The sequence below is a fragment of the Anoplolepis gracilipes genome, chromosome 10 (assembly GCF_047496725.1).
Source record: "Anoplolepis gracilipes chromosome 10, ASM4749672v1, whole genome shotgun sequence".
NCBI lineage: Eukaryota > Metazoa > Arthropoda > Insecta > Hymenoptera > Formicidae > Anoplolepis > Anoplolepis gracilipes.
Genome location: NC_132979.1, coordinates 10,744,393 through 10,757,314, shown reverse-complemented (window position 1 = coordinate 10,757,314; position 12,922 = coordinate 10,744,393). Strand labels below are relative to the sequence as shown.

Sequence of the window (12,922 nt, the reverse complement as noted above, 5' to 3'; positions counted from 1 at the left end):
ATGATCTGTGGCAAGCCGACATCGTCGAGATGCGTCCGTATGCTCGAGTCAACAAGGGATACAATTACATACTCACTGTTATCGATGTGTTGAGCAAGTATGCGTGGGTCGTACCGCTCAAGAGTAAAGGTGAAAGCGAGACAGCCGATGCGATTGCAGAGATAATTCGAAACGATGCGAGATGCCTGAAAAATTTTCAAACCGATCAAGGAAAAGAATTTTACAATGCAAATGTACAAAACCTCATGAAGAAACACAATATTAATCATTATTCGACATATTCCGTCATGAAAGCCTCGATCGTGGAACGCTTCAATCGTACTTTGAAGAATAAAATGTGGAAAATGTTTACGCTCAATGGAAACTACAAGTGGATCGACGAACTATCGAGACTTGTTGAAGAATAAAACACGCAAAAACATCGCACTATTGGTATGAGACCTGTCGATGTTACTCCAGCCGTCGCAGATAAACTTTTAAATACGGTGTACAGCAACGTAAAGATTGCGGCGCCGGCGAAATTTAAAATAGACGATTCGGTGCGCGTGAGTAAATTCAAGACTTTATTCGAAAAAGGCTACACACCAAATTGGACCACCGAAGTGTTTGAAATTGTTAAGATACAGAAAACTAATCCCGTGACATATATATTAAAAGATTCGCGCAGAAATCCCGTCGCCGGTGGATTTTACGAATACGAACTACAACGCTTTGCTAATCCCGATATATATCTTGTGGAAAAAATATTGAGGAAAAGGGGGAATGAAGTTTTTGTGAAATGGTTGGGATTCGATAGTTCACGGAATTCTTGGATACATAGAAATAATGTATTGTAAAAATATAACAAATATTATATAAAGTTTACAGATATATATAAATATATAATATTCAAATATAAACACTATTTTCTTTTTGTAACGGTATTCTGTAATGCCCCCATGGTAGCGTATCGATACTTTTAGGTATTATATACCGTTTATCATCGTGTGGACTTAGAGCAATTTTTTTCTGCCGCATGGTATATACTTTATGCATTTTTGATCTTATAGTTGATTGCTGCCGCGTCATTTCAATTCCTTCGTTCAAACACTGCATGTAATTGTCAAATGTTATCGTTTTCGCGACAATGCTATTCTTGACACCTTTTACCTTTTTCGTATTCTTTTTACCATCTACTTTTAGCGCATACATTTTTGCTCTAAGCCCGACAAATTCTGTCATTATCGTACCGTTGTTTTCATCTTTCAGTAGACCCGGAATTTTTTTATTCACGAGCGGTATACCGTACGCATTGTCTATCGCATAGTCGCTCGTATCGAACTTATCGATGTCTCGCTTCATATTCTCATACATGTCTTCACACTCAATGTGATATATGAGACTATCCGTGTGGGTGTACATGACTTTACATTTTTCTTTATACATTGGAATCATGTAATCGTGATGAAATTCGTACAAACACATCTTGGATACATCAAGTATACACATACCTACATAGATTGGTTTGTAAAACTTCACCTCGAGTCTACGCAATTCCACAGCGATTAAATTTTCCGAAAAAACGCTCCTGCTATGAAAATTTGGTTTCGCGATCATTGCCTCTGCGCCGTACCTATCGTCCCATTTTGTTATAAATTTAACATCTACGCGATTGAGCACATTTTCCATCGTTTTGCCGAAAACTGCATTATTCATTAATTTGTATAAAGTCTTTTCAAAATCATTTTTCGCCATTTTTCTAAATTGTGTGTTTAGTTCAATATATGTACGTAACCATGGAGATTGCGCGAATTGTAATATGCAATGAATTTTTGTAACGCGAAGACCGTGTCGCGTACATTGCTGCAGATTGCGGTAGTGTATTACGTATCGTTTCTTATAGTATAAGGTTGCGAGCAACTTGTTCTCTCGCTTGCCGGGTGGCTTGTCACGTGTCGGACAAAACGGTAAGTCAGTATGTGCGTCGTGAAGATGTTACGGGTACTAGAGATCGACTTCGAGGATATAGCCTGTAGGCGAATCGGACGCGATCGATGGTAGATCATAATTGGATATATTGTCGACCCATTGAAAACTAGCGTAAGGTAAAGGTTGACACATTGCCCATCCGTATAAATTATTTACATCGAAATACATTAGATATAATGACGGTTTCAATGGGTCGTATGACTGCATGTACTTGTTATTAGCATGCGCGTATCTGTTGGAACATTGACTCAAACCACCGCGTATACCTCGTTTTATAAACATTACCATATTGATGTCAGTGAGCAATTCAAACTTAATGTTTGTATGCTTCAACATGGCATCCCACATGTATCCGGGAAGAGTATAGTAATGCGCAGGGTCGAGCCGGTAACTCTTGATACAATTGTCACGAAAATTTTCAAAAACATCGGCTAATAACAAGATGTCAATTTTTAAATATAGATCGCTATATTCGCCTAGCGTTCTAATGGAGAATCGGTTCCAAACAGTCTCGGCGTGCGCGTAATCGCTCTCGGATACTGTGTCATCGGTCAAGGAACTGTAAAATAATTCGCGCGGAGGTAAACATGTATCGTGCAATTTATCTACACAATCGATATATTCGTACGGAAAAACACCTTTTCGCGTTAACTAATCAAAGTCTTCTACACGTAAATTTTGATATTCAGATTGTAAAATTTTTAATTTATCTTTACTGAGAAAAGATGCTAATTTGATGAGACTTATTGCGAGAAATTTAAAAGAATAGATGAAGCGTAATTTAATGTGATTTCGTGATTTGTCTTCTGTAAGTTTAACATCTTTCGTAAATGAAACGTATTTTTCTTTAGTTATCGGAAGTAGATCGATTCTTCCTTCGAACGCTGTGGCTATTTCCTCGATTATAAAATGTGAATCGTAACTGGATAAATTGTGGAAAATAATTGGAATATAAAAGGATTCCTTATAATTTAGATTGCAATTTGAATGCGCGGGACCTCTGTATCGTCCAGTGAGATGGCAATGATCGTGTACGCGCGTATCGTCTTCCACGAATGATTTCTTACATATATGACATTGAGTAGCGCTTTTAAACTTTTCCAATTCTTCACGCGTCAAATTTATTATGGGAAGATTTGTAGATAAAATTGTTTTTGCTAAATTTTTTAATTCTTTAGCAAACCATGCAACGTAATTATTATCCCGACATGAATGATACGCGGATAACGATTTGTCGTACGAACAATGTACATAATAAGCGATACTAAACACTTAATGATGCTGGTATAAATTTTTTTCTGCTTCTTCTTTGTCCGTCTTTCTCAAAACACATTCCAGGTCGGCATACATAACGAAAGGAACCTACTTCTTCCTGTTATAGTTGTTAAAAGCTAACCACTTATCTTTATCGCTCGGTAATCGGATAGCACAATCATTCATCTTCCCGCAGTCTACAGTATGTGACTGTAGTTTCTCATTCGAATAAAAATAATGTAGACATCTATAAAAAATAGAAATAATAATTATATATTTTTACATTTATAAAATAGGAATAAGAATTATATATTTTGAAGAAAAATCAATAATATTAAATGTACATACCGATCGCAGATATATTTTTGTCCATTGTGTTTATTGAGTTGCGAACTCACGAGTCGATAAATTCTTGATCCACGCGAAATGTCCGATATCTTGCGTATCTTAAATGTAGATCAAATTGGCGTGCTTGTCCCTCTTTTGCTCCGAAAGACGAATAGGAACAATATTTTCGTTTTCGATGATATACACATTGATTAAAATATTGTTGTTAATTTCAAACTTTTTAATTTGATTAAGAGTCACTGGAAACTCAATGTCTCGAAGATTTAGCACATCTGTATAACGCGGGTACGATAATTCTCGTTCAACCCTTCTTTCAGCGGGATACATAGCAGCAGTCACTGCCCATGCAAAACATGCATTGTTTTTGGATCGCACGTTAACTACCGCTCGCTTCATCATTATTTTTCACGGTAACATAATATGACATCCCGCACGCATAGGATTATATTTATTTATATTTACAGTCAAATTAAGTATACGTGATAGTGGGTGGGCATTATCGCGATAATGCCCACCCACTATCACGTTCTTGAAATTCTTCAAGAGATGTTAAAGTGAACTCGATAACACGTTGCTCGTACCATTCGCGTAAATCAGATATACAAAATAGTTCACAGTCTTTTGTATTTACACTTTTATTGTCATGCTTTTCACCCGTCACAAACTCACCGTGAAACACAGTATTCACTTTCACACTGCAGTGTGTTTTGATAGCGTCTCACACATGTTCGAGCACGATATCACTAGCGTCTTCGAGAAACTGGCGAGGTTTGATATAATTGATATTGATTATCGCACCAGTCGATATACAGTTCTCGAACGCTGTACCAATTTCTCGCCAAAATAGTGCAGCTTGATGCGCGCTGTGTCCGGCACCCGCGTGTACGAAACGTTTGCGCAACGCATTTTTCAGTCCTTCGAGTCGTGCGATCTTTGCAATCAACAATTGTTGATATTCGATCGATATTCGCGGTCGTTTAATTCGACTCTGCTCTTCCAACGACTTGATATATTCATCGCATCGCACCTCCCACGCAAAGTACTTCTCTACCGAATTTATCAAGGTGGATTGATGCGTTCAAACCTGCTCCATTTTTTACATATAAGGTACACTCGCACAAGCTTCGACAATAATGGCAAAATGTGACTCTCTGTTCTGATTTATATCTAATCGTTATATTCTTTTCGCGTTGCGAAACGTTATTCTTTCGTGTAAACATCCGTTATTTCTATAATATCATGTCTCTTTATCTCACACATATTTCGTGGTAATGTAATATAATATGACATCCTGTACGCATAGGATTATATTTATAGTCAAATATACATGATAATGCCCACCCATTATGCGAAACGTTATTCTTTAGCGCAAACATCCGTACTGTCGGCGTTCTGTATATGTTTTCATTTAGCAAAAATTTTATCTCACGGTTTGTCGTATACATTTGTAACCGAATATTTGAATCGATTTCATCATACGGCAATCACTCACGGCGCTCGAGAAAGCACGTGGGGACGCGATTTTTAATAATTTTTAGCAGCCTTACATTGGCGCTTGCAAAATTACGTCAGAAATACTCCCCTCCTCATTACGTTTTGCGATATTACAAATTGCTCGCAGTACTTTGAATAGTTTAGTATCGCATCAGTTGTCCGTACATAAGGTTGTGCTAAAAAATGTGCTCCGCAAAAGAAACCAACAAGATAAATTTTTACATTCCGATTGAGAACGGTGAAATTCAATCGAAGAAAATGTAAGTTTCATTTATTTTCTAAATATTATTTTCTAGATATTATTTTCTAAAAATTATTTTTAATATATTTTAATATTTTATATAGCGTTTCATCTCGTCGTGCGGTTTGCATACTTGGGAGAAGGTATACCTTAACCCCGACATCTTACTAATATTTGGAGATTGGAATAAGCGTTGGAGCTATGTCGTATGTGGAATTGATACTTGGTGATAACCGAGGCAATCGAGTAGTATTGCCTATCATACTCTGGTACTCATTGATGCAGAAACGTACAGACATTGAACGACATGTACAATCGACTGAAAGTTAGCCATTATGGATCTGCGATCTATCTATTCAAATGATTAAATTAAACGGATCGAGGATTGTTAAATTAACATTATTTAATAAGTCTTTATGCAACCTCAAACATTATTACATTTATTCGGTTTTGAAGATTGTATCGATCATATGCATTCATGGTTGTGTCAAAAAATACACATCTCGTGAATGAAAAGTTTAAACAATTTTGTAACGTTTTTCAACGTAACAATATTACTAATGTAAATGATGCTGTGAAAGCAATTCGCAAGAGTGACGCGTTTGATAGCGGATCACTCGTAAATTGCGAATTGTTGGCGTGTGCTATAAATGATACACTTTATGATACTTATAACAAATAAAAAAAATAAAAAATTATTATTAACATTAATGTTTCTCTTCACACTATTTTATTCTACGACTCTTCCTCCTTCTCCTCGCGCTATCTTAGTCTCAGTCAAACAAAGACGTTTACCTCTCATAGGATTATATGCATAGTCTATTTAGAAAGAGATACTCTATTTAGAAAGAGATGAGATATGGGATCTTGTGTTATATATTTGAGATAAATGCGCGTGGCGCTATAGTTTTTTCTCTACGCTCTAAGAAGAAGTTTATTACGTGCTCGTGTCGCGAGTAAGTCTATGCATTGTGCTCGTGTCGCGAGTAAATCTGTGCATTGTGCTTGTGTCTTCCGAATATGGGTGAAAATAACGGTGATGATTATTTAATGATCATTTCTGACGAAGAGGAATCGGACATTGAAGTGCCACTCTTAGAACTATCTAGTGATGATGAAAATAATGATAATATTGGAAATATCGGTTCAGATGATATTGAAAATAATGGTGATAATAATATGGACAATTCTGACGAAGAGGGATCGGACATTGAAGTACCACCCTTAGAGGACAGTGACTATGAGAGTGACGAAAGTGTTTTCGAGGAAAGAATCTATCGTGATATAAACTTATCGGAAATTAATTCATATGATGGACTAAAAAAGATGTGCTGCATTTTTATTATGCAACTACAGATGGTACTTACTTCTGCGCATCATGTTTTATGAGAGTGGCGGAACTTTTTGATGAGATTCGTGCTGTACGAGAACACTCAATTAATATTTACTCATTAATTCTCGGACCATTTTGTAGCGAGTGTCGAAATCCATTATATCAAATATTACCTTGTAATATGTGTCCGATTTGTATAATTTAAGACTTGTGTGTGAATACAACAAAAACTATTATTGTGTAAGTGTTGCACATACACCGAGGACTTATGTGTGAAAACAACAAAAACTATTATTGTTACGCATGGGTGCGTGATGATGTTCCGGGGCCTGAGATCTCGACGTGGAGTATCAGCATTTGTATGCGGATATATTCAGCCTCTGCAGGCTATTCGAAGAGGAGCCCTTCGTATTGTAAGTATGCGCAAATTTTAAATATTTTTAAAGTATTAATAAAAAATGTTCATTTCTGTTACAGACGCAGCCATGACGAGTTCCCCCTCCGCCTCGCTCCAACAGATTTTTTTAGTTTTTTAAAATTTTTTATATCTTCTATATTTTAAAATTTTTATATCTTTTAAATTTTTAAATTTAAAACACACACACACACACTTTATATGTATACAAATACACACTTTTTAAATAAAAAATTTATGTTAAACTCATTTATATATTACTTATTTCCACCTTCATCATCTATCCCATCCTTCTTCCTCTGTATTAGATATAATTAGATAATAAAATATATAATAAGATAACATTTAACATTATAAAAAAAACTTAACATACAAAAATTATCTTTTTTCTCGCGTACGCCTTAGCCTCCGTCTTATCGCGCTATCCTCCTTCCTCTCTATTCTTTCTCTCGCACCCCATAACACGCTCTCCTTCTCGCTATCCTCCTTTCTCTCTATTCTTTCTCTCGCACCCATATCTCCTTTTCTTACCTCCTTCTCGCTATCCTCCTTTCTCTCTATTCTTTCTCTCGCACCCATATCTCCTTTTCCTACCTCCTTCTCGCTATCCTCCTTTCTCTCTATTCTTTCTCTCGCACCCATATCTCCTTTTCCTACCATCATGCACTCCTTGTCATACACATACAGCGCTTTCCTTCTCACACCATGTCATATTCTCCTTGTTCTACACTATATAGAACGCCTATAGCACCGTCTCCCTCTACCGCGTTGCGAACGCTTTTAGCACCGTCTCCCTCTAACGCGTTGCGAACGCCTATAGCACTGTCTCCCTCTACCGCGTTGCAAACGTCTATAGCACCGTCTCTCTCTACCGCGTTGCGAACGCCTATCGCGTCGTTACCATGGGGATATAAAAATTTATTAATATTAATCTAATTATTTATTGCAAATATACATTATGGATAAACAGAGTGGGGTGAATATTTTATCTATAACAGTTGACATTCCTCTCTCTCACCATCAGACCTCCGCAATCAGTCGGAGATGACACTTCCTCCACTTGCGGAGGCATATGTATCCCCTCCCTTCCCCCTTTCCCCTCAATCTGGGGGACATTTAGGTACACCCCCTTCCCCCTCAATCTGGGGGACATTTGGTACCTCCCCCCCATATCAGTACCGGGGGGTGAGGTAAGCGGTTCCTCCCGCTTATCTCATCCCCCTCAGATCCTTGGATTAGAACTCCCTATATATATATCTACTGATACGCTCGATTTCTTGAAGCCCACATCCCTCCTCAGGAATTGCGATACCGGCATTTCTCGTCAATTGTAACGCTAAATCGCGTTGTAACGAGGATTGCTGGTGTTACGTCCTAGCACAAAATTTTTCAATCCATTAGCCTTAAGAGAACACCAGTCAGAACCAATAGTCTAAGTCTAAACAGTAAGGTACCTATTACATCCGATAAGTTACTTACTCTAACTAAGTTATCCATTACACTAGTTATAACTCGAAAGCGCTAGTTGTAAGTAGCCGCCTTCCTACCACCATGGGACTCTCCCGCCGCTCCGAACCCCATCTTGATAACCTTCTCTTCGCGCTCCCCCCACTCCTCAACCCTGACCAGCACAAACCGAAGGACCCCAGTGCAGTCCCAAAAATCACTCTCTCTAGCTCGAGATTCTGAGCGATGCACTTCTCTCCCTAGAAGTGCTCCTCACTCCCGCGATTCTATTTTAACAATACGATTCTATTTTAACACGCGATTCCATTTCATACGATTCTACTTCAACACACCGTCCTATCTCACGCAAGCATACACCGTATCTCGTCATATTGCGCCATCACATTCAGCGTTAGCATTCCGCACCGATAGCTCTCGAATTTATTAACATACATTACTTTTGTATCAACTATTCAGTGTAAGTGTAATTAAATATATATATATATATATATATATATATATATATTTGAAAAATCATATTGCGTGTTAATGATTAGCACACCTAATGCCAGTCCGCATCTTCTACGTTCAATGTTGTGTTTAGTGCTAATCTGATTCTCCAACAAAACCTTCGACCATTAATAAGGATCAGCGATATAGCGGTGCGGACGATTGCACGCTTATTGCGACTCCTACCCTGTAGCATCGTGCTAATACTCTGCACATGCCGTATTCCTATTTCAATACCAATGGTCGAACCCAGCAGTTATGCGAAATTAATTCGATCTTTTCTGTAGATGCTGTTACGTCCTCTAGACTTCACGATTCTTTCTTTGCGAAAGGAATGCATAAACATTTAGAGATAGTAATTCTGACAACGCTCTACGGCGAAATATCAAACCGTAAGAGGTGTCACTTTAGTCACACTCCACGAATCATAACGTTACGTGGATAATAAAATTTAATAAACCTCCGAAAGGCGAGACCAACTCTAAATAAAATAACTAAAGAAATCTTAGAAATCGAATAGAGCACAAACACTTGAACGGCTCTCTAAATTCCAAAAGAATTTTAAATAAAACAGAGTCACCGTAACTCGAAACAGTTGTTTAGAACTGCAATCATAAATTTGAAACGGCGACGAAAATTTAAGAAGCATTTGATAAGAGAGCTCGCCTGACGGACCACCTAAAATGACAACTGTTTATAATAAATTTCTAAATAGCGATAAGCGACTCTGACGGTACCAAACTCCTCATTGGCCAAATGAAAAAATCTCTTGAACCAATAGAGAAGAAATTTTTGAGACTCGAAGTCGAAGGAAACACCCCCTAAGCATATGGGGGTGTTAATTAAAATTCTAATTCGTCCAATTGTTCAATGGAGAGGAGGTACGAATTCTAGTATTTAATGTGAAGAGCAATGCGCTGCGAAATCACTACTTCGGTTCGATCTCTCGTCCACGGTACTAATATTTTCTTCGACCTCGGCCTCGAGACGCGGAATTAATTACTCCATCTTCATAGTTAATTATTCGAGCGTTAACACCTTCGGGTATTAATAGTTTTGATTCCGCGACGTGTGCTTCGACTAATATTTGACACAGACTCTCCGTGTAGTGGTTGAGTGTGCATTAAAAATTCAACACAGTATCGAGCGTTTCAAGTGTTTGTGTCATCCAACACAAAGGGATAGACGTAAGATTGCTGTCAAATTTAACCGGACGCCACAAGATCCACCGCCGAGGTCCTCTTCAAAACCAAAACCATCAGCGTACGCAATAAGTAACGAGTACCGAGCAAATAATTTTATCTGTTTGTTTCACCTTCCCCAGTTAAAATTGGTTATTGTAATTATAGTAAGACAGTTCTTGATTTTTTTGTTCTTTTATTTTATTATTACTGTTTGATCAGTTTACTCCTCATTTTACCCTTGTCATTATAATTAGTTCTCCTTTTCTTGTTGTTCATGTTTATTTCCCATCCTCTTCATTTTCACGTAGTCTTTCTATTTTCTCTGCAAGTACCTGTGTATTTTGCGGAACCGGTATCTCGTATACTGGTATAAAATATAACTAGGTAGAATCTGCAAATTCTATTTTCTCTGCGGGTACCTGTGTATTTTGCGGTTACTCGTATACTGGTACCAAATATAACTAGGTTGAACTTGCAAATCCTTTCTATTTTCTCTGCGGGTACCTGTGTATTTTGCGGTTACTCGTATACTGGTACAAAATATAACTAGATTGAACTTGCAAATCCTTTCTATTTTCTCTGCGGGTACCTGTGTATTTTGCGGAACCGGTATCTCGTATACTGGTACAAAATATAACTAGGCAGAACTTGCAAATTCTTTCTATTGTTGTAGCCCAATAAGCTATAACCGAAATGTTGTGAAACAAAGCGAGAAGCTCCACATACCGTGAATGCAGAGCATTGACCGCGCGAACTAATGACACAGCGATCCTCGCGCGGAACGATTGTAAAAACCGAAACACCGCGACGACAATTACAACAGGGTGCAAGCAAAGAATTCCGACCCTTGGACTAGCTACGCTTGCATCCGATGTAGGTTAAACGACCCGTACGAATTTTGCGCAAGTACACAGCACGATAAAAACCCGCTCGCGCTTAGACACGCGGGCAGTCGCGAAATTAAGTTAGTAGTATCAAGTGCCGTACAACCGAAAATCAACAGTGATAAAGCGAGTATCCGACAACCAAGCAAGCAAGCAAAGAGAGTCGTGTAACCACATCTTGTAGAATTAAAGAACGCTTATTTTCTAAATCCGACTGAGTCATTCCACTTCTTGGAACTCCTCTGGCCCGTTCCTTCCGGCAAATCCTGAACTCGTGTCGCTCAGATAGCGGTACAACAACTAGTGGCAGCAGTGGGATGCTGGAAGACTGCACCTAGGGAAAAAATCACCATAGTGTGACAAGGACAGGCGAGATCCTAGAAGACTACAGCCAGGAAGCTGAAGAAGGACGCGAGCCAGTCAACGCCACGACCTACGACAACTCCACAATCAGCAACGCAGCGTCGCGCGCCGTAGCAGCCGTTGAACCTGCAGCGTCAGCAGCCCGACCACGAGCGAGCGCAAAATGCGAGCCGTACTGTTACTGTAAGTCTGAAATTTAATACTATTGTAACACATCGAGCGAATGCGAATCGATTCTCAGAAGCTAATTATAAAAATATAGCGTGAATGTCGGCACCAGCGAAACGCGTGACCTTCCGCCGACCACGGTTTCTTAGTATACCGACGCAAATAGCGAATAGATTCGGTCACATAATACCCGAACAGATAATCGAAGGAGCGACTCGCGATATTCACGAAAATGTGCGAAGAAATTTAGGAGATCAATATTCGGACGAGGAACTCGACCACACTGTTGAAAATCACCCCGACGCGAACGGACCAATCACTGGCCGTAATACCGTCGACCGTTTCCGTGAGAAGGACGTATTCACCTTTGTCGTTTGACGAAAGCATATTAGAGTCCGCTGTCGAATCGAACATGGCCGGACAACCGAATGTACCGTCAGCAGAAATAGATAGAGAAATTGAGCATATGCGAACACAAGCAAGAGGAAATTCCACTGCACGATAAACAAACGCGGAACCGGCAATAGGAAATAATACAAATAATGAGGTATTCTTAGAACTTTTACACAGTTTCCGGGAAATGCAAACGGAAATAAGAGAATTACGGGAACAAGTGCAAAATATGCACATCAATCGCGACGAATTAAACAGAACGCGAAACATATCTCGCGATAATAACCTAGACCTTACGTACGGACGGACAGAGTACGATGTCAGGCATCGACAGAGTATAACCTCACAGTTCGTGTCACTAAAAGAAGCGCGAACTCTAATTCCGGAATTTGATGGAACTTCGAGAAGTAATTTGAAAGATTTTATAAATTCGTGCACCTACGCAATGAACACTATTAACCCACTGGACGAAGACGCATTACTGCAAGCGATCCTGTACACAAAGTTAAGAGGAAAGGCTAGGCAAGACTTTGAAACACGGGACATACAGTCGTACGATGAGTTAAAACAACAACTCGAGAACTGTTATCAACCAAAACAGAGCACGACCCATTTACAAATAGAATTTAACTCACTGAAACAAAAAACGAACGAGACCGCTTACGCTTTTAGGCAACGCGTAGACCAACTTGCTATGAAACTATACGAATCAATGATAAAAGGGGAAGAACATTCGCCCATGTTCAAACGCGCAATCCAACGAACAATAAAGAAGCAGGCTCTAATTAATTTTGAAACGGGACTACGTGACGATATCAAACTATTAGTCCAAACTCAACGATACACTACACTACAGGAGGCCATAAACGGAGCGAGTTCGGAAGAAAAACTCATAGGGCATACGGGAAAAATTCACAACTC

At 38.8% G+C, this 12,922-nt stretch overlaps 1 protein-coding gene across 1 annotated transcript; it reads right to left on the bottom strand.

Moving 5' to 3' along the window:
* Positions 1 to 888: 888 nt before the first annotated feature.
* LOC140670401 (uncharacterized) lies at positions 889 to 1,617 on the bottom strand. Its single transcript, XM_072900960.1, has one exon. It carries the CDS (start codon positions 1,594 to 1,596, stop codon positions 889 to 891), a length of 708 nt encoding a protein of 235 aa, XP_072757061.1. The 5' UTR covers positions 1,597 to 1,617.
* Between the last annotated feature and the right edge of the window lie 11,305 nt (positions 1,618 to 12,922).